Genomic DNA, 22,562 nt, shown 5'->3' with positions numbered 1-22,562 from the left:
TGAGGTTTATAGCTGTCAAAATCGCAAAAATCGCAAGATCAGCGAAAATCAGAAAATTTTGAGGTTATTTCATTTGCAAACGCACAGTAATATGAAAATACCGTATCAAAACAAGAAATTACCGTACTCAATAAGTCATAGGGTGGCCACACTACTCATTTAAACATTGATGAGAACGCAATCTACCGGAGAATTGCCGAAATAACGCAAACAATCAGCGGACGGCTCTGAGCCGTCATTTCAGAGCTGGCCCAGCGCTGCGATGACGGCTGGGAGCCGTCATTGTAAGTCAATGGGTTAATTCTATCTGCGAGGGATCTTTCATTCATCAGGACAGGAAAAGTAAGGAAGAAAATAAGTAAAAAAAATTGCGATTTTTTAGTGTGAGGAAATACATTGTCCGATGAAACTGAGCTGAGGCAATGCAAAAAACTCCCAGCTTCAATCTACTTAAGTATTTAAGTCCTCTTTATGATGCCCCCTTCATTTAAAAATAAAAATTAAAACTTCAAATGCACAGTGCCGATCTATTTAAAACAACGCAAATATTTCCTCTTCCTCTCCTTCTTTACTTCTTTATTTATTTAATTTTTTGTCGACGCCGAGCATATGAGTGATTTCTCAAAGGACACATTAAATGAATTTCTCCCTAAAGAACAATTATTTTGTAGACAAATATGATGGGCATCTTGATTTTTTAACTTCCGTCTCCTTTTATTCCGTCATAAATGGTGTTGGTTTAAGCAGATGCTAACGGCATCTGGCAGCAATTGCATGTATCATTCTCATAGGAGGCGTCACCATCCGGTTTACTAATTTTAAGGAAACTGGTTTCTTCTTCGAAGCAAAATGTTATATTGAAAGTAGGCAACCGCACATGCCCCATTAGGGTGGCCCTTATTTTGGACTTTTTGGAATTTAATGAGCAGCACCCCCTAGATTGGTTCTATTTGATGTAAAAACACTGTAAAAAAAATTTGAGGCCTTTACGTCAAGGGTAAATGGTGCCGAAAACAGGGGAAAGATGCAGCGCGTAAAACTGAAGAAGCGCATTTTTACGCTTTTCGCCGATTTGACTGCCGTTTTTAAGGGAGTTGTAGATGCTCAACACCCATTATTGATGCTGTTTCTAACACAACTTTTTGCGTAGATTTAGGATATTTTAACAGATTTGTCCTCAGATAATTACCTACCCCCCTTACGGTAGGCTAAAGTGGCCCCAAAACGTCATTTAAACTCCCGAAATCGTTTTTTTTCCGAAGTTCGGCGCTTGTTACAGGCAAATGCAAAGGCTTCAAGAACTATAATTTTCTTGTATGTGGTACAACTTATTCCGTAGATTAAGTATATTTTAACAGATTTGGCCTCATGTAATTACCTACCCCCCTTACGGTAGGCTAAAGTGGCCCCAAAACGTCATTTAAGCTCCCGAAATCGTTTTTTTCCGAAGTTCGGCGCTTGTTACAGGCAAATGCAAAGGCTTCAAGAACTATAATTTTCTTGTATGTGGTACAACTTATTCCGTAGATTAAGTATATTTTAACAGATTTGGCCTCATGTAATTACCTACCCCCCTTACGGTAGGCTAAAGTGGCCCCAAAACGTCATTTAAGCTCCCGAAATCGTTTTTTTTCCGAAGTTCGGCGCTTGTTACGGGCAAATGCAAAGGCTTCAAGAACTATAATTTTCTTGTATGTGGTACAACTTATTCCATAGATTAAGTATATTTTAACATGTTTGACCTCAGGCAATTACCCTCCCCCTCCCCCGCCCTGCGCACAGTAGGTTGAGGGGGCACTGAAACGCGATTCAAGCTTTTGGAATCAGATTATTTCAAAGTTAGGCGCTCGTTACTTGCAATTTAAAAGACTGGAAGAAGCATAATGTTCCTTCACGTATAAAATAACTTTCAAATGCACAAATTTTAAGAAAAATACTGAGGAAGGGTGTAAAAAAAACTTACAATGACTTTGGTTAGTCCGCTCTACAGTTTCTTCCGTAAAGTTGATTTTTTAACATTGGGAAAAGCTTTCCGATAATCGCTAACATCCTGAAGAATCTGTTGCGTCTCTTCGTCCGATTTCGTGTGTTTCTGGCTGTACTCTTCAAACAATTTAACGCCGCGTTCGGCTGTGTCGTTGACAACCTTGATTTTTTTCACAATTTCGCGATTTTTGAGGTACTGAGGATTTTCTAGCCATGTTGATGGATCTTCTATAAGAAAGTTTGACGAGAGATGGAATCGCTCAAACAATTTATAAGACGAACAAGAAATAAAATTGGAAACATCTTTTCCTGAAATGTCTTCTGCTGATTGTAGTTTTGTTTTCTTCTCGCCATCTTCGAGAGGGTTTTCTTTAGATAAAGCAGTTACCATTTTCCGTTTGCACTCAACAGAAATATCTCTGTCAAAGAAAGAAAACGCTGCTGCTTCAGGGATCAGGTACCACAAATGGCTCATGAGATTTCATACCGTAGCTACAGAGATTACCGAATCGATTTTTCTATAATTTGATAGAATTTGCAAGAACTCGATGTCATGTTGGGGAGCTTTCACTGAGCGCGTTGAGGTAAACCAAGCTTTGATGTAAACTTTCACAATAAAAAACACAGACATCAGAGATATACCCTTGAGCTCTGATTCGCTAAGCTCAAATTGTCCTCTAAAGAGGTAAATTTTGAGTGAATAAATCGCTTTCATCATCCAGCGCGCGTGGTGAAAAGCATCTGCTGCGTATATTACCGGATTGGAGCCAAATTCTCCTAGGAAATATTTTGCTGAAATTGATTGAATTTTGATAACGTATGTAGCTACAGAAGCTACGGTATCAAATCTCATGAGCCATCTGTGGTACCTGATCCCTGAAGCTGCAGCGCTTTCTTTCTTTGATAGAGATATTTCTGTTGAGTGCAAACGGAAAATGGTAACTTCTTTATCTAAAGAAAACCCTCTCGAAGATGGAGAGAAGAAAACAAAACTACAATCAGCAGAAGACATTTCAGGAAAAGATGTTTCCAATTTTATTTCTTGTTCGTCTTATAAATTGTTTGAGCGATTCCATCTCTCGTCAAACTTTCTTAAAGAAGATCCATCAACATGGCTAGAAAATTAGCGATTATCGGAAAGCTTTTCCCAATGTTAAAAAATCAACTTTACGGAAGAAACTGTAGAGCGGACTAACCAAAGTCATTGTAAGTTTTTTTTACACCCTTCCTCAGTATTTTTCTTAAAATTTGTGCATTTGAAAATTATTTTATACGTGAAGGAACATTATGCTTCTTCCAGTCTTTTAAATTGCAAGTAACGAGCGCCTAACTTTGAAATAATCTGATTCCAAAAGCTTGAATCGCGTTTCAGTGCCCCCTCAACCTACTGTGCGCAGGGCGGGGGAGGGGGAGGGTAATTGCCTGAGGTCAAACATGTTAAAATATACTTAATCTATGGAATAAGTTGTACCACATACAAGAAAATTATAGTTCTTGAAGCCTTTGCATTTGCCCGTAACAAGCGCCGAACTTCGGAAAAAAAACGATTTCGGGAGCTTAAATGACGTTTTGGGGCCACTTTAGCCTACCGTAAGGGGGGTAGGTAATTACATGAGGCCAAATCTGTTAAAATATACTTAATCTACGGAATAAGTTGTACCACATACAAGAAAATTATAGTTCTTGAAGCCTTTGCATTTGCCTGTAACAAGCGCCGAACTTCGGAAAAAAAACGATTTCGGGAGCTTAAATGACGTTTTGGGGCCACTTTAGCCTACCGTAAGGGGGGTAGGTAATTACATGAGGCCAAATCTGTTAAAATATACTTAATCTACGGAATAAGTTGTACCACATACAAGAAAATTATAGTTCTTGAAGCCTTTGCATTTGCCTGTAACAAGCGCCGAACTTCGGAAAAAAACGATTTCGGGAGTTTAAATGACGTTTTGGGGCCACTTTAGCCTACCGTAAGGGGGGTAGGTAATTATCTGAGGACAAATCTGTTAAAATATCCTAAATCTACGCAAAAAGTTGTGTTAGAAACAGCATCAATAATGGGTGTTGAGCATCTACAACTCCCTTAAAAACGGCAGTCAAATCGGCGAAAAGCGTAAAAATGCGCTTCTTCAGTTTTACGCGCTGCATCTTTCCCCTGTTTTCGGCACCATTTACCCTTGACGTAAAGGCCTCAAATTTTTTTTACAGTGTTTTTACATCAAATAGAACCAATCTAGGGGGTGCTGCTCATTAAATTCCAAAAAGTCCAAAATAAGGGCTACCCTAATGCCCCATGCCGCATCCGTTCCCCGCGGAAGGGACTCACTCCGTTTACTACTTTTAAGGTAACTGGTTTCTTCTTCTGACGTACCGTGTTTTCTTTCATCAAACAAGCTGTTGGGTTATTAAAAGGCAACAGCGTCCGGCTTATTGCATCCTCCCCCGCTGAGGGCGTTCGCCCCGTTTACTAATTCTAAGGAAACCGTTTTCTTCTTTCGACACAACGTGTTTTCTTCTACCAAGCAAGCTGTTGGGTTAAAAGAAGGCAACAGCGTCTGGCTTATTGCATCCTCCCCCGCTGAGGGCGTTCGCCCCGTCTACTAATTCTGAGGAAACCGTTTTCTTCTTTCGACACAACGTGTTTTCTTCTACCAAGCAAGCTGTTGGGTTAAAAGAAGGCAACAGCGTCTGGCTTATTGCATCCTCCCCCGCTGAGGGCGTTCGCCCCGTTTACTAATTTTGAGGAAACCGGTTTCTTCTTTAAACGCAACTTGTTTCACTGTACCAAGCAAACAGTTGAATTGTAAAAAATCAACGGGCGTATTGCTAATTGCATCCGGTCGCCTCGAAAGGAGTTAGCCCCGTTTACTAACTTTGAGGAAACCGGTTTCTTCTTTCGACACAACGTATTTTCTTCTACCAAGCATGCTGTTGACTTAAAAAGAGGCAACGGCCGGACTCAGAAGGCGTTCACCCCGTTTACTAATTTTAAAGAGACTGGTTTCTTCATTCAAGCAAAAGTTGGCTTATTTTAAAACAACGTTTATTTTATTTAAGAAAACACGATTCGCTTGTCTCAAGCGAATCATGTTGTCTTACATGAAGAAAACCGTTGGTTTCTTCCAAGTCAAACCCGCTTTGACATAAGTAAAAAATCCAAGTAGACGCGTTTACTTAAATTCAGGAAATCTTTTTTTTCCGTGTGCATTTTTGGCGTTTTTGCGACTGTTAAATTTTTTCTAGGTACAAAATAAAAGTATTCCGATGTATTTTGCTCTACTGAGTCCGAAAATGACCTTTGTTTTTTCTTATCACCTCTCACTTTTCCGAAAAAGCAACTTTTTCCCGGGAAAATGAGCAATTTTGACGTATTTTTGTCATAATTGCAATTCATGTTGATAAATTATACTGGACCCGTGATAAAGAGATTCTGTCATGTATATTAAGCTGCTAAATCCGAATATGACATAGGTTTTGGTTTATCACCCTCCAGTTCTCCGATAATGCCGATTTTTCCGCGCCTTTTGGGTAAAACCTTTCCCGGACTCTAAGTGTGTTAAAAATACGGTTTAAAATTGATTTCCATGTTTCATACATCGATTCTTATGTATTTTGACTTGCTAAACCCGAATATGACCTTAGATTTTTCCTATCACCCCTCATTATCCCGGAAAATTCAATTTTCCTCGGAGAACGAGCTTTTTTGGTATTTTTGGGACGATTTTCCGTATTTTGAGGAAAACGGGGGGTTGTAAGAGGCTATTTGAGGTCGAACTCCGGTTGAATGTTTCTTAAGACGTCAGAGAAGACCTAAAGAGGAACTTGGAAAATCGCTACAACTCCATAGAATAGGAAAATTGGCGCAAAAATACCGAAAAAGCTCGTTCTCCGAGGAAAATTGAATTTTCCGGGATAATGAGGGGTGATAGGAAAAATCTAAGGTCATATTTGGGTTTAGCAAGTCAAAATACATAAGAATCGATATATCAAACATCGAAATCAATTTAAACCGTATTTTTAACACAAGAGTCCGGGAAAGGTTTTACTCAAAAGGCGCGGAAAAATCGGCATTATCGGAGAACTGGAGGGTGATAAACCAAAACCTATGTCATATTCGGATTTAGCAGCTTAATATACATGACAGAATCGCTTTATCACGGGTCCAGTATAATTTATCAACATGAATTGCAATTATGACAAAAATACGTCAAAATTGCTCATTTTCCCGGGAAAAAGTCGCTTTTTCGGAAAAAAGAGAGGTGATAAGAAAAAACAAAGGTCATTTTCGGACTCAGTAGATCAAAATACATCGAACTAGTACTATTTAGTACCTGGAAAAAATTTTACCTACATGTTGCAGAGGTCAACAGTCGCAAAAACACCAAAAATGTCCATTTTTCCGGGTAAAATCGGCTTTTCCGGAAAATTTAAGGGCGATGGACCAAAACGGAGGTCATATTCGGATTTACCGCCTAAAAATAAATGAGAATTGTCTGATCTCGACAGAGAGACACTTTTGTTATTATTTTTATACATGTCAAAATAGGGTGGAAAAAATCTTCAGTCTTAAAAGCGCCAGAAATCACATATGAGGTTAAGTTTCTCGGTCAGGATGTTAATATTTTGTTAAACTAAGATGTAAAATGAAATCAGCGACCCAAAAAACATAAGATCCAACACCCTTAATAACGGTGCAGTGCATTTTCGAATAAAGTTCCGTTAAATCCAGTCTGTGGACCATAGTGCGGCGTTGAGGTTGAACAGCCCCGATCATTCACAAGTAATTATTAAGGCAGGACTTGTTAAACTTATGCTAAGAAACTACCACACTGTGAAACCATGTTTTCGATAAGGTTCGACGAAAAACTCGAGAAAAGCGACGACAACGTCTCTCTTGAAAAGATACAACGCATGCGTCGCTATAAACGGCTCCCATTTTGAACAAAACCTGTGATTGAACTGTTTCATTGAATTTTACTGTTGATATCGTCCATTTATTATGCAAAGAACAAAACAAAAAAACTCAATAATAAACCAAAAAAAAAAAAACCTTTTAAACCGCGCCCCGAGCATTCACAAGTAATTATTAAGCATGACTTATTCAACTTATGCTACGAAACTACCACACTTTGAAACCATGTTTTCGATAAGCCTCTGAGTATGATTTTTCGGTGGATATTTGATTCCAAAAATATCGCCGCCTAACCGCAATTTTCGTAGGATGATGCCATAGAGTACAATGCTCGGGCCAGTCCCAAGCCTGGAAAAAGTGTGAGGGAAAGGTCAAGAGTAGGTCAAGAGCCGTCTCAATAGCTTCGAGGTTTTTGAAACCCCTTGCTCTGTAGGCAATTTTTCAATCCTTGTAGTAAAAATTGCCTACACAGCAAGGAGCTTCGAAAATCTTAAAATTTTTCAAAGTTCTTTTGCGTCGAGATAACGCATTTCTGGAAAATTTTGTGCACTACCCTGACCCCTTGATTTTTTACGCTCTTTCACGTGCCGTAATCCGTTTTTCGAAATATCATCTACCAAAAAAGTTATCGCAATTTTCAAATTCGGGAACGCTTTCAAAGACGTACGTCTTTGAACACACAAAAAATGAATAGAGCGCTAAAAAATATCCCCCAAAACAAAGTTTCAGCCACCTATGAAAAAATGACGAGGAGCTATATTAATTTGAAAGAAAAAAAATGGCAACTTTGGAAGCGCATAGCTCACGTATGAAGCGTTTTCGGGCATATGTGTATGGGAAAAAAAGTCTTATTTTGAGCCGAAAAAGCGATCCTGAAAGTTAAGTACGTTAATTTCCGGACACCCTGTATAATAACAACTTTTATCTCGACTCGTCCCGTTTTAAAGGTATAACCATGTCTAATTACGTTCTGTACGTCAAAAGAGCAGAAATCGGAAAGTCATGGTAACTAATGTTCAATTTTTGACTTTCGTTGTTAGTTTGAGCGGTGATGTAGGTCTTTATACAGGTTCCATCCATCATGAAGTACTTTTTTTGAACAGCGCGCCAGTCCGTGTACTTCATTACGTCACAGCAAATCTTCAAAATGGCTGCCTTGCCACCACCCTTCACCCTTCTGTATTTCCCTCATGCTCTGTTTTTGTGTTCATTCAATATTTTCATTTCGTTTTCATGGTTCATTTCATTTGTAGATCGGAAACCCCCTGACTTTACCTTTCTACACTATTATTTCCGTCAGTCAGTTTTCTTTACAGAAATGACAACTGCCGCAAGACCAACTTTTGATCCTGCCAGAGGTGGACAAGGTCGAGGTGAAAAGGACCTCAGTGCCATATCAAAACAATATTCTAGTCGAGATTTACCGAGTCACACCAAACTCAAGTTCAGGTTAGTACCTGACCAAACGTATTTTATAAAACGCTTCCCTATATATAATAATCTGTATACCTGCGGACCTATTATTGAAACCATGTCAGCCCGACACGACAAGACAAAGCCCTATCTTAACCATGCAATATATCGCAATTCGATGTCTTATCGGGCTGGTTTAAATTTCAATAATCGGCCCGCTGATGTCACAGAATGACAAAGCAGCCAATAATAGCATTGATACTGGCAGTGTGTGCAGACCCTGTACAGGGGACACCGGGGATCACTGTTTAGAAGCCCTTATTACCTTCAGTAAGCCGCCTGCAGCCAGACCCCGGACTACTCACTTTCATTGACCGAAATAGAAAGGTGAGTGCAAGATAGACAACATGCCTCATCGGAAAGTACTTGCTGAGAGCGTCGCGAGTTTGATGATCGTTCTTGAACCTTTGTTGAAGCATTGCATTTTACCGGGTGACTGTAATGGCAGTTCAATGCTCGCTGCAACAGATTTTGCGGCTGGGAAATATAGCAGTGAGCCTTGAGGATCTAAATTATGTCACATGACAGTAGTTAGGCCTCAGTTTGACAATGGGTAATTCACCAAAATAAACTTTGCTTTCTAGCACGAACGCACCTGAACTAGGTTCATTGTAATGCATTACCTATCGAGGGTGATCACGGACCTCATTCTATAGAAATACCCTTTGGAAAGCTGTTTCATTGCTCAGCTTGACAACGGGTAACTCCGCGGGTAATTCACCATGGGTTGATGGAACTGCTTGATTCTGCTTTAAAAGCGGCCTCTCGCGCTCTGCGACGCGTAACCGCCATAGTGCCTTGTCCTTCCACATCCTCAGGGAGCAGTAGCTCCCCTGTTCCTTTTGAAGCCCCTGATCACCCTCTCTGGGGCGTCTTCTTCACTTAGGCATTGTTTACGCAGGTTTCTTTTATAGAATGTTTCACTCTCTGCTCTTTTTGACCGAAGTTAAATCTTAGTGTAAGCAATTTTACAGCAACCAAGTACTTCTGCCACAAACGGTTTTTCGATATGGACCACTGAAAGCTGAAGGCAGTTTCTGAAAGAAAGCTATGTTTTCACAGGCGCAAGACTACCAAAGGTGATAGAGGTGTACCAGTAGGTTTTTTTTTTTTCAATTTGGTTTTCCGTTTTTTTTTTTTTTTTTTGCCAAAAAAAGGAAAATCTTAACATCGCTTATGTTAAATACATAAATGATTAAAAAACAATAGGTGACAACGTAATAAACAAAACACCGGGATGTTTGCGGACAAGTGACAGAGACGACAGACAGATAAGTCTGGCTCAGAAGTTCAAGAAGATACGAAAGGCGGACTTGGACCTGAAAGATGGACGTAGGTACCACTTTTGTGGTTACTGCAGCAAGGTGACCTCCTGACAGAAGCAGAGAATATAGGGACCCTCCGTACTCTCTGGACGGAAGCAGAACTTATGAAAGATACTTGTGTCAGATTCATTAGTAATTACATAATCCATGAGGAATGCCAAATGATGCTCCGGCGACAGGGCATGATGCCTTTGTCAGTGTCGGACGCTGCGCAACCTGCCCGATTGGGGTTGAGGGTTGGGAAATTCGCGGTGTTGTCATTTGGGTGCCCTAAATATCCATTGGCAACCAGCCGTCGCTCTGCAAGTTTCTGCGTCGGGGAAACTTGCCCACAGCGTTTATTTCTAGCGGCAAGCGGTGGCCGAATTTTGCTCTCTTTCTGAGCAGCAACTTAGTCCCTCGGCCTTGCTTGCTCTTCAATTTGCATGCATCGAAGATGAGCACTTTTCGTTTCGCCTGTGGCTGGCCGTAAGGGGGGCGTCCTTAAATTAACTTGCTCTCGCACTGGACCTTAGCGTTGATTTGAGAAAGTTTCAATAAACTCAGGGTCCCTGGTCTGTGGTCGCTAAAATTTTGGCGATCTATCCACTATGGAACTAACTTGTGCTTCCATCGCCGGTATCCATGCAAGTCTGTGGGCGAGCTGCTGAGCTATCCTTAAGCAAGTCCTGATGGATGTCTCTGCCCTATGACATAAGGGACCTTTCGCACAACATCTTATAATAGACGGAATTGATAGAAATAAAGCTCCACACGTGACAGGAATTTTTAGGAATCATGTGAGTAGGGGAAAGAGCCAAAAAATCAGCCGTAAGAAAGTCCAAAATTTAAAATTTAGAAACGCTTGCTGTTGGAGAAGAGCAACTTCCGGGCACGTAACAGCGCTAGGCTTGTCCAACCTGGTTTCTTCACCCTGCGCATTTAACTCAAACATACTTGCTCCCTTGGCCGGATTTATACATAGGCCCTTGAGGCGGCAGCAAATTTTTAGGGAGTGGAAAAAAAAGAGAGAGAAAAATGAAGATTGGGCGCCGACGTTGAGGCACAGTCTTCGTGGCCATCAAATCCAAAAGAAATTGGAGCATTGTGGTGACTAATATGGACAGACACATGGATTATGAAGGAATTCGAAAATTTTCGTGAACAAGTGTGTTTGCTGCGTCATCTACAAACGGTATGACATTCCTGCCTCCCTTGCCCCCCGCTTTGGCAAGTCGTAGGGGCGGCCAAATCGTGACAGCCTGAAAAGCGGCAATGGAAATGCTGCAGGTGTGAGGAATTTGCGATTTGACTATTGAATCTTTCGTAAAAGTTGGCGAGAAACACGATGGTGCCACTGGTTTCCTCTGAAATCAACTCCCAAGCCCAAAAAAAGCTCTCAAGTTGAGGCTAAAATGGAGAGGTTATCCCACGCTATCCTGAGAGTCCACCTCTACATCAAGACAAACTCTCGATGCAAAGATAGGGAGCAAATACATTAGCAGAGTTGCCGTTTTTTCAGTTTTCGAGTCCCCGCAATTAAAGTGGCAACCCTGTCAAATGTATTTGCTCCCTATCTTTGCATGGAGAGTTTGTCTTGATGTAGAGGTGGACTCTCAGGATAGCGTGGGATAACCTCTCCATTTTAGCCTCAACTTGAGAGCTTTTTTTGGGCTTGAGAGTTGATTTCAGAGAAAACCAGTGGCATCATCGAGTTTCTCACGAACTTTTACAGAAGAAGCAACTGTCAAATCGCAAATTCCTCACACATGCAACATCTCCATTACGTAAATCTGGCTATGCCAACTCCAACTCCATTATGATTTCGTAGCTGATTTTCAGATAATAATATTGAGGCATCAAAAAGCCACCGATCTAAATAGATGGCGGACATGAAATCCTCAAGTTAGGTTAGGCGCATTCCTGCGAGTGGATTTAGTCAAATTTTTTAACCAGATCGGCATGCTCGCAAACGTAAGGAGTAATACTTAATATCCCCGCTGAAGTAAAAATTTAATCTTAGTTGCTTGACAAATTTTGGCCAATATGTGAATGCATCCACTTTTCGACCCACCTCTGGAGATGAAAGAATTTTTGGTGTGTTAGTAATTGCTGCCAACATAAAAACCCAATGTTGTAGGCAGAATGTCGCCCGAAGGTAATTCAGCTCTGTTGTACCGGAGATTGTCAGTAGTTGAAAATTCCTTCCTGATCCACTCTTTGAAACGGTATCACTCGACTCAAATGGTAATTTCACTTTAAAGTTAGTCGAAAATCAATGGAATAAACTCCATTTTTAAGTAAAGTGGCAGTTGATGAGTAATCGTATGCATCCTTCTCTTTGATATGACCAATTGAAGCGACATCTTGTTTGCCTTTTTCAGGTAGCCATTATTACTATGCAAAAAGAAGCTTATAATTTTTTTTTTTTTTCGATATTTCAAGGTAAGTCATTTTTGTGGATTAATTCTTCAGTACTGTCAATCTCAAGATATTGATTCATTCTTGTTCTTAAATTTCACTCTTTTGGCTATGTTCTATAGGGAACAGGGCCAAGGAACCAATGCAGAATTGAAAGCTCGCGATTTTCGGAAGGAATTAGAGGAAAAAGAAAAAGACAAAGATGCCAAAGGTCTGAAGAGGATTGTGGACGCCTCATCAAGTAATAGGTAAGTGTCTCCCTGTTCTCTCATTTTCTACAAATTGGTGACTAACCTGGAACAATTTTTTTACTTTACTGAGAATCAAACAGTATTATGACTATTGGCTTTATTCAGGAAGAAGACCAGGTTTATCAAAAGGTTTGTTTTTATTCTATAATTACAAATTTTAGGTATACAAATTTCAGTAGGTGACTTAACTAACTGTGATCATGAGTGTGCTAGTACTTGTTGCTGATAAAAGATAAATGACAGATGAGATTCGGCACACAGATTGCTCAATGATTGGTGGGAAATTACAGTTCAATATGCCTCCTTAATTTAGTAATGGAGAAAAATCGAAGCTACTACATTACAATACATGACAGTCACTTAAAAAAAATAATTCACACAACTTATTTTTTTTTTATTTAGCAAACGACCAAGAGTTGAACAGCTGCCTGCATCAAGCCTTGACGTTGATGATCCAATTGATGATGATGATTCAGATGACCCAGACAGTGAGGATGACACTGCAGTGCTTCTTGCAGAACTCTCCAGAATAAAAAAAGAACGATCTATAGAGCAAGCCAAGAAGGTATTTTTCTTGTGTGACAAGAATGTGTTTCGTATTCGTAGATCAAGTTTATTATTCCATTCTATTATTATTTAACTGAATTATTATACTAATTGTGTGTGTCCTAAGGTTCATTTCGAAAAGTTTAAGAAATGATCCTGATAGCTGAAATGAAACCAATCTCCTTTGAATATGATTCTGCAAAAGAGATAAAGGTTAAATATTTTCTATGCAGAAAAAGAACATGGAAAAAAAGAAGGAGATAAAAGAAATGGAACTTGATTTAAAGAAAAAAGAAATTTGAAAAATTAATTCAGTATAGGTAGGTTCAGTAGGTAGTAAACTAGTTCAGTGTAGTAACAATGCATACCGAACATAAGTGACAAAGACGAATTCTTCACCTTTCAGAAAAGCAGTAACTTTGTTGACTGTGGTTTGAAAGGGTCTAATGGTGAAAATGAGGCACTTTCTTGCAGAAATTAGCTGAAGCGACTTTTTGATTTGCTGTTAGGGTTGCATTTTAAGTTGAGAGATGTTACTAAAAGACAGGGTTTTTAATTCATTCTGAGCCCGGAGTCAAACCCAACTTTCTCCCCACTGCCAACCAGTTTTCAAAATTCCGCAATTTTTCAGAACTTTCCAGTTTTTCTGAGCCTGTTGACAATCTGTCCATGCAGTTTGGTAAGCCTTTGTTTGAAGGGGTGTATAATAAAAGGGCACATGCGCATTTTTTTTTTATTGCCAAACTGCATTTCTGCTGCATGGCCTGTTTTACTATAATTTTACATTTGTAATTTTTTTAAGAAAAAATGGTGCTATCAAGAAGGGTGGTTACAAGAATCGTCGACACAACTCGATGGAAAAATGAAAACACGATGTGCACACGATTGAACACATGTAAATGAACTCTATGGCTTGCACATGCCTCCTGCGAGATTAAAAGATGCAATTTGCGATTGAAAAAGAGTCGACGAAATGGTGGTTCTTTATCACTAAGCATTTTTCGAGCAAAAAAGTGTCGCTCTAAACATTGTCGATCGAAAATATGTCAATCAAACCACATCAATGAAAATTATGTCGATCGAATGAGTGCTGATCAAATCTATGTCGATTTAATTGCATTCCTATATTTTGATTGAATTGTGTCAAGTGAACTGGCGTCGAACATAACGATGTTGACGTGAAAATGTTTTTTTTTTCAAGGATTTTAAATTGATATTTTCGAGCGAAAAAGTACATCTCGTTATTCGTCGATAAAAACTGTGTCTATGAAAAATTTTTCAATGGAAAAAAAGTCGATCGAAAGAGTGTAGATTGGATTGCGTTTCTATTTTTCGATTGATCTGTGTCAAGTGAACCGATGTGGAACAAAGCAACGTCGCCGTAAAAATAGTTTTTTTTCGTTCAAGGTTTTTAAATTGAAATTTTTGAACGAATCGATGTCAATTGAATTGTGTTTTCGTTTTTCGATCCACTTGTGTCGACGATTCTTGTACCCACCATCAAGTAGCATCAAGGTCAATGATGGGACTTTCTAACTTCACATACATCCTTAAAGGACCCAACGGAATGGAAAAAAGGAGCAAGGGGATTTGGCAGTTGCTCAGTAATAAGCCACCTGAACAGCCATGATTCATTCGTACTCATAATGCTCTTCAATCACATTATGGGGCAGAGTCCATGGGCAACATTTACTTGGCTGTCACTCATAACATATCCTGATTTTCCGGTGGGCATCCCTGCCTCTGATTTCAAACCAGTTTTTTAAATTTGACAAACTATCTGTTTTCAACAGGCAGCAGAAAAAGCACAAGAAGAAGAAAATATTCGCATGGAGAATATCTTAAGTGGAAATCCATTATTGAATTATTCCGCCCAAGCGCAGAAAGTGGACTTGAAGGTAATTACAGTTAATTTTTCAGTGAGTGAAGACTATGAAAGTGTTCCAGAAACTACAGAATTTTTTTCAGAACTACCCCCCGAATTTTTAAGCGCAAAATCGGTTTTAATTTTGTAGCGCCGTCAATTTCGCTCGTATACAGATGAAAATTGGGTGTGGGGGGTAAAATTTTGCGTTCTTTCCATTTCCGCCGTCAAAATTGACACTGGGGCAAAATGAAGGGGGGTTTTGGGGGGTTTTTCGCGTTTTTTCGCGTTTTTTACCAATTTTCTGCGGTTTTCATGCTTTAAGTCAGAGATTTTGAGCCAAACGACCACAGATTTGATTTCTACGCAAAAAATTACATAGGAACATAATGACCAACTAACACTCAACAGCGGATTTCTCTAGGAAAAACTGACCCATAAGTATGTGTTCACTCAGAAATTTTGAAAATAGCCATGTTTCGGGTACAGCCCAAGCTTGTAGCACTACCATATTCGCATATGATACGCTCTAGGTCGACCCTGTTGATATTATCGGGAACTTGAAATGCTACCCGCTTGGGCGGAGGGTCGAATTCTCCTCAGAAACGAATAAAAAAGGCGATAAAATTACGTTTCACGTGAATTGTTGCGAGCGGAATGTTATTATATCGGCAACTTTCACCTCCAACTTATGTAATTTTTTGCGTGCTTTCCATTTCTGCCCTGAAAATTGGCATCAAAGCAATTTTAAACGGGTTTTTGGGGTTTTTAATCATTTTTTACCAGTTTTTTCCGGTCTTTTGCGGTTTTCATGTTTGAAACCTCACCAAATGAGCCAAACGACCACAAATTTTAATTTTCCTCAAAATACGTTTACTATCACATCCATAAAATACGTCACGGATGAATCGTATAGCAGAAGAAATGTTGTGTAAAATCCTTATCTCTCATTCTGAATCCTCGTCAGACCATAAGTAAGCAGCATCCTCTAGGCAGTCTCCATAAGAGGATGACAATCTTCGGGGCTCTCTTTCTTGATGTCGGTAAAAACCAAGAAACCACAGAACTGATATGCCACATGAGGTTTCAAACACGAAAACCGCAAAAGACCGGAAAAAACTGGTAAAAAATGATTAAAAAATGATAAAAAACCCCAAAAAACCCGTTTAAAATTGCTTTGATGCCAATTTTCATGGCAGAAATGGAAAGCACGCAAAAAATTACATAAGTTGGAGGTGAAAGTTGCCGATATAATAACATTCCGCTCGCAACAATTCACGTGAAACGTAATTTTATCGCCTTTTTTATTCGTTTCTGAGGTTGAATTCGACCCTCCGCCCAAGCGGGTAGCATTTCAAGTTCCCGATAATATCAACAGGGTCGACCTAGAGCGTATCATATGCGAATATGGTAGTGCTACAAGCTTGGGCTGTACCCGAAACATGGCTATTTTCAAAATTTCTGAGTGAACACATACTTATGGGTCAGTTTTTCCTAGAGAAATCCGCTGTTGAGTGTTAGTTGGTCATTATGTTCCTATGTAATTTTTTGCGTAGAAATCAAATCTGTGGTCGTTTGGCTCAAAATCTCTGACTTAAAGCATGAAAACCGCAGAAAATTGGTAAAAAACGCGAAAAAACGCGAAAAACCCCCCAAAACCCCCCTTCATTTTGCCCCAGTGTCAATTTTGACGGCGGAAATGGAAAGAACGCAAAATTTTACCCCCCACACCCAATTTTCATCTGTATACGAGCGAAATTGACGGCGCTACAAAATTAAAACCGATTTTGCGCTTAAAAATTCGGGGGGCCCCTGCCCCCCGAATATTGGGCCGATGGGCCTGAAACTTGGCATGCTTTCTCTTGACACTTATACGTAACGAATCACAGCAAAAAAAGTCCCGGATTAGGTGGGGCCGGAAATGGCCCAAATCGCCACCCCTCCTTTCTCGTCAAATTTTACCACTAAATCACGATATACAGATAGAAACTTTCGCTAAATAAACAAACCGGGCAGCATCCATATTGTTCAAACTAACTCGGAATAAACCAAGGGTCGTCATCTAAAGTGTGACATCACAAATCGGCGTTTGCGCCAACGGCCCGGATTCAAATAACGTTTTTGAGACCTTCAATTTTTGGTGTTTTTAAAGTAAAATTTCTCAGGCCAGGGAGCTCAAAAAAATCTGAAAAAAATTCTGTATTCCCATTTCACCAAGGACTTTCATATTATGTAATAAAAAAATTCAGCCGAACTGGCTCATTATGAAATTGATAGGATGGAAAGAAAAGACCATGAACAGAGTAGGATGGAGACGCGTCACCTTGGAGGCCACCACCCCGGGCTGTAGCGCCATTGGTAAGTAAGCTAGTAATATACAGGGTGACCCCAAAGTCTTAGGACACCCCTGTAACTTTTGAACGAATTGAGATAGAGACTTGAAATTTTGACAGTGCTCCTGTGTCGAAATAAACAACTTTTTTCACTCCCCAAAAATTTTTGGGCCCGCCTTTGAGAGGGGGCCACTGACTTTTTTTTTGTACCTAACTTTTTTTTTTCAAATGGGAACCCCTATCATGTGACACATCGTTGGATAGGCAATCAAAAAATAAAATGTTTGGCGCTAAGTTCAGGTGAATATCTCAATTTTGGACAAGATGGCGGCGAAAAATTGGCGGAAAACCAGTTATAAGGTTTTTCAGAGGTTCTCACCAAAGAAATTACGGAAAACCTGTTATTCGAGGGTTACTTGACACGGCAAAGACGAAGTTTACATCAGGTTGTCAAAATCCAAGAGCTTTTCCTAGATGGCGGCCTATCAAAATGGCGGTATCCCTGTCCGAAAGGGTTTCCAAGGGTTTTTGCTGTTAAAAATGTGCAGAAGTCTGCATTCGAGGGTTATTTGACACGGGATAAACGAATTTGACATCAGGTTGTCAAAATCCCGCAGCCTTTCCAAGATGGTGGTTCGTTAAAATGGCGGGAACTCAGTGATTAAGGGTGTTCAGGGGTTTTTGCTGTTAAATATGCGCGGAAGTCCGCATTCAAGGGTTATTTGACACGAGGAAGACAAATTTGACATCAGGTGCTTCAAAAGCTCAAAGCTCTTCCAGGATGGCGGCCGATCAAAGTGGCGGAGAATCTACATTTCGGGTTTTAACAGATAATTTTCCTATGAGCTGGATAAACAGGGGTTCTTTAACCTGTAATAAACTAGTTTGACATTAGGTGTCAAAAATGTTGGAGCCCTTACGAAATTGCGGCCAAACAGTCATAACGAGAAGCAAACAATGCGCTTAGTGATCGCTGAATCGTAGAATTCAGAGCGTAGCTCTCAGCCAGTTGAAAAACAAATTTTCTGCTTTGTAATTTCAACTGCCGAGGACACATCACCAGGAGGTGGCATATTGAGAAAATTCGTCCATAAGAAATTGAATTAATTCCACCTGTTGAAAACGTCTAATTCTTGTTTGTAACCGCGAGAAAAAATCGGGACATTCCTGCGAGAATATGGTTATTGACGTCCAGCAACATGGAATCGGCGAGTAGGATTGGCTCTCTTGCTTCATCCAGGACTCCAGCCAGAGCATATCATAGCAGAACTTAAACGATCATACATCGGGGAAAATCTTTAAACGAAAGGAGAACTTATCAGGAATTAATAAACAAAAATTGAAACTGTAATGAAATAATACACTTCCGCCAAAGTAACACAAATGCACTTCTTGGTAAGAATAGATAAAATGAAAACTGTGAGGAAATGAAACACTGCCATACCATAGTAACACATATCATCAATCAAGAATAAAAAATTCCACTTCAATGGCTGCATCAGCCTCGCTATCGAGCACTGCATCAGCCATCGTCACCTCTTCATTTTTTATTGTCGAAACGGAGACCGTTTACCTCAACTCTTGCTCAAACTTATGTCCATTTTTTTCTTGACAGTGGTACAGTCGATTCTCAAATTCCTTGCAAACGTTAGCCAACATTTCAGGGGTGATTTTCGCACATTCATCGACGATCCCTTGCTTCAAGTCCTCCAAATCGCGTGGCGGTGTTTCAAAGACCTCACTTTTAAGATGACCCCAAAGGAGAAAATCGAGAGGGGTGAGATCCGGGGATCTTGCTGGGCATTCAATAGTCCCTCGACGTCCAATCCAATGATTTGGAAAATTTTGATTTAGATAATTGCGAACTTGTAAGGCGAAATATGGAGGAGCGTCATCCTGTTAGAACCATGGGTCATAGTCCTCATCAGAATCTTCAATTGTCTCAATTATTTTTGGCACATTTACCTTTTCAAGCATAGTCAGATAGGTATCAGCAAATCACCGGGAATGAAAAACGAACCGATGAGACGGACGAAGAACGGACGATTCTTAATTAAACGTCAATAATCATATTCTCGCAGGAATTTCCCGATTTTTTCTCGCGGTTACAAACAAGAATTAGACATTTTCTACAGGTGGAATTAATTTAATTTTTTAAGGACGGTTTTTCTTAATATGCCTCTAATGGTTGGATGGCGGAGAGGCTCAGGAGGGACTCGAAGCGAACCCTCGAATTCCAGGTTTTCCGTAATTTCTTTGGTGAGAACCTCTGAAAAACCTCATAAACTGGTTTTCCGCCAATTTTTCGCCGCCATCTTGTCAAAAATTGAGATATCGACCTGAACTTTGCGCCAAACATTTTCTTTTTTGATTGCCTATCCAACGATGTGTCACATGATAGGGGTTCCTATTCGAACAAAAAAATTAGGGTCCTTAGCGCCCCCTCCTCAGAGGGGATCAAAAAAGTTGTTTATCTTGATACAGGAGCACTGTCAAAATTTCAAGTCTCCATCTCAATTCGTTCAAAAGTTATAGGGGTGTCCTAAGACTTTTGGGTCATCATGTATCTACAAAAAGCTTACATAAATGCTTGTCTAAATCATTGCCATTGATTAACTTACCAAGACCCCACTTACTTTATCGTTAATATCTCTAAAATTATTTAAAGTGCTTTGACAATTTGTCGAAAATCTTTTGAGCTTGTACTTATTCTAAAGTTGACAACATTTTTTCTTGAGTCCCACCCGTTGGCTGCATTAACTCATAATTTTCTGCAAAGGTAAATCTATCTCCTGCTGTGCTGAATTTTTTAGCCTCCACAAGCTGAAAGTGGTAGAATAGAGTAAATGGGGCACTTTTACAGAGCTGCCAAGTAGCCTCTCATTGCCAGTGTGATTTTACGGTGCTGTAGGCCAATTACTGAAAGCTGAAAGCAGTCCCATAAAACATCGGAATGTGATATGGACTGCATTTTGCAATTTGGAACTATAAATTTTGGCTCTCCTGGAGAACCACTTATGTGTATAGGGAAACTAATGGCACATACGTTGTTTTTAAACCGGGGTAGAATTTATAGTTCCAAATTGCAAAATGTAGTTTATATATGTATTATACAGGGTGGCCCATACCTGTGTCCTTTTTTCCGAAGAAAAGGTGGTTTTGAAGCTTTGAAAGGAGGTTAGTAGGATTGGGAGTCGACCCCATAGAATTCGAATTACATATCTGTGGAAACCCTGCCCCTTTTCAGGGGTTTTTTTTTGGGGGGGGGGGGGGTCGGTTCGAGAAACCCTTTTTTTAAAATCGCTTGACGGCTACATCAGAAAAGTTGCTTCTCATATTGTAAACGGACCCAGGTGTTTTCTTTTTCCGAAATTCGAACTCCCTGATTCGAACACCCCTGATTTAGATTTCTATATGTGTTTTTTCTTTCCTTTTTCTTTTTACAGGTAAAAAGACGTTGGGATGATGATGTAGTATTTAAAAACTGTGCTCGATCAGAACCTGAAAAAAAAACGAATCATTTTATCAATGACTCCCTACGTTCTGAGTTTCATAGGAAGTTCATGGAAAAATATGTGAAATAGAAATTAAATTGTTTACTTCTGTTACAGCATGTACATATTCATTTTGTACACTCTAATATTACCTATTATTTTTGGAGAGCTTGGAAACTTGACAGGCGGACTTTCTGTACAGAACTTAATTATTTTCAGAAATTATACCATTGAGAGAGCTCGCAATGGAGAAAAGTACATGGATTGATTCATGCCTCAAAAGGTCCAACTCGTTTGCCCCAGAGACACTTTTTTAATAAAATTATGTCATTTTTCCACCATATTACTTTCCTTCAATGGACCACTAGACAAGCTACGAATTCCAGCGTTCTGATAAATGTATCTTAACCAAAATTTCACGTAAAACATGGCACGTACAACGAAAATTACCGATATCAACTCCTTACGAAGATATTTAATGCTTCTTGATGCGTAAGTTCTAACCACCCGCTCACGAAAACTCAATGCTCTACGTAATTCACATCGCGCGCTAAACGTTATCATGGTAGTATCTACGATTTAAAAATCTTGCAACCTCAATTTTGACGCTTTGGCTCAGCTATAGCAAATTGCTTATAGTTTGAACAACACATGGTGGGAAATGAACATTGCTCGATTGAGAAGCTTGCTGAAACCGTTGTAGTGCACGATTTGACTCACGTAGAGCTTTGTGTTTCTTGTGAGCGGGCAGTTCAAATTCCTCGTAACCACTGTGAAATAAAAACGTTAATATCTTCGTTAGGAATTGGTTTCAGTAATTTTCGTTGTGTGAATCGTTTTCTACGTGAAATTCTGCTTAAGAAACATGTATCAGATTGCTTAAATTCGTACCTTGTCTAGTGGTCCATTCTTATCCAAAAGTTCTTCTTATTTCTCTGTATTATAATTAGTGTATTGTAATTATTTATCATGATTATAATTTGATTTGTTTTCTAATATTATCTCAAATAATTAACCATTGTGCTTTCTCACCATTTGCTCAGTATCTATTATTTTTTATTCAGTAAAGTTCCCCGTTTCTTGTCGGCACGGTAGTGTCAACCAGAGATGGAAAGTGAAATTTCATAAGGCTCGAATAAATTTCATAAAAGTTGAAATTTATTAATTTTTCTTAAAATTATTGATTAAACCTTTGGAGATCTGAAAGCGTTTCAGATGGTCTCTCTGTTGATGCTGTGGTATTATGCCACTCGTCTGAAGGTGCCAGACACAAAGAGGGGGCCAAAAGGGGAGTTTAGAGAGAAAAACCCCAACCCAACCTCTTAATTAAACGAAAACATTTGCAGAGCACGAATGTTTTAGGCTTGAGGTAAAACATTTCAAAATTTAGAATCACTGTTTCTAGGCGTTTCTTAGCCTCCTGAATGCATCCCCAAAAGTTTCAATAAATTTCATGAAATTTCACTCAAATAAATTTCATGAAATTTTCCATCTCTGGTGTCAACACTGACAAAATCACAGACCTTGCAAGTTTAGGACACAAGATGCAGGATGCATCACTGTGACCCTCATCCAGCCTCCTTTCATATGCGCTAGTCTCTTTATCTTTTCCCCTCTAGCCTCTCACCCAGCTATTTTTACGATCAAGACTGGTTTGGCTGTAGCTCTCTGCTGTGTGCACGTTTCTTTTTTGCTCAGCCCATTACGCATTTCCCCAATTTTGTCACCTCACATATTTAACTTTGCACGGTGCTCCTGAACTCACTTTAAATGCGACTTTGTTGTACATCAAAAATTGAGGTTGGAGGTTGTAGTGGGGTACTCCCTGATGGGTTTTTGGGCAATTTCGAAATAGGTTGTCGGAGCTCCTGGAAAAATAATCGCATTTTTGTGGTTTTTTAGGGGTAAAATAGGAAAATTGGCCTCGGGGCGACAAATTAAACCCCCTCTCCCTCATCCTTGCCCTGACCGATCTGAATTT

At 39.6% G+C, this 22,562-nt stretch overlaps 1 protein-coding gene across 1 annotated transcript; it reads left to right on the top strand.

The window, feature by feature from the left end:
* Window positions 1–8,055: 8,055 nt before the first annotated feature.
* On the top strand, window positions 8,056–21,615 carry c12.1 (spliceosome-associated protein CWC15). The gene is made up of 5 exons (XM_019051534.2): window positions 8,056–8,344; window positions 12,216–12,341; window positions 12,747–12,909; window positions 14,684–14,788; window positions 20,534–21,615. The coding sequence occupies exons 1-5, from the start codon at window positions 8,214–8,216 to the stop codon at window positions 20,669–20,671; spliced, it is 663 nt and encodes a 220-aa protein (XP_018907079.1). The 5' UTR covers window positions 8,056–8,213; the 3' UTR covers window positions 20,672–21,615.
* The last annotated feature ends 947 nt before the right edge of the window (window positions 21,616–22,562 follow it).

This window comes from Bemisia tabaci, chromosome 1 (genome assembly GCF_918797505.1).
Source record: "Bemisia tabaci chromosome 1, PGI_BMITA_v3".
Taxonomy (NCBI): domain Eukaryota; kingdom Metazoa; phylum Arthropoda; class Insecta; order Hemiptera; family Aleyrodidae; genus Bemisia; species Bemisia tabaci.
This window is presented reverse-complemented; position numbering and strand designations above follow the sequence as displayed.

What these genes read in the sequence shown, in the direction of transcription:
- c12.1 (XM_019051534.2), top strand. Translation starts at nt 8,214, where the DNA reads ATGACAACTGCCGCAAGACCAACTTTTGATCCTGCCAGAGGTGGACAA. An exon ending in CACACCAAACTCAAGTTCAG is followed by an intron (nt 8,345 to 12,215) that starts GTTAGTACCTGA and finishes TATGTTCTATAG; the next exon opens with GGAACAGGGCCAAGGAACCA. An exon ending in GACGCCTCATCAAGTAATAG is followed by an intron (nt 12,342 to 12,746) that starts GTAAGTGTCTCC and finishes TTTTTTATTTAG; the next exon opens with CAAACGACCAAGAGTTGAAC.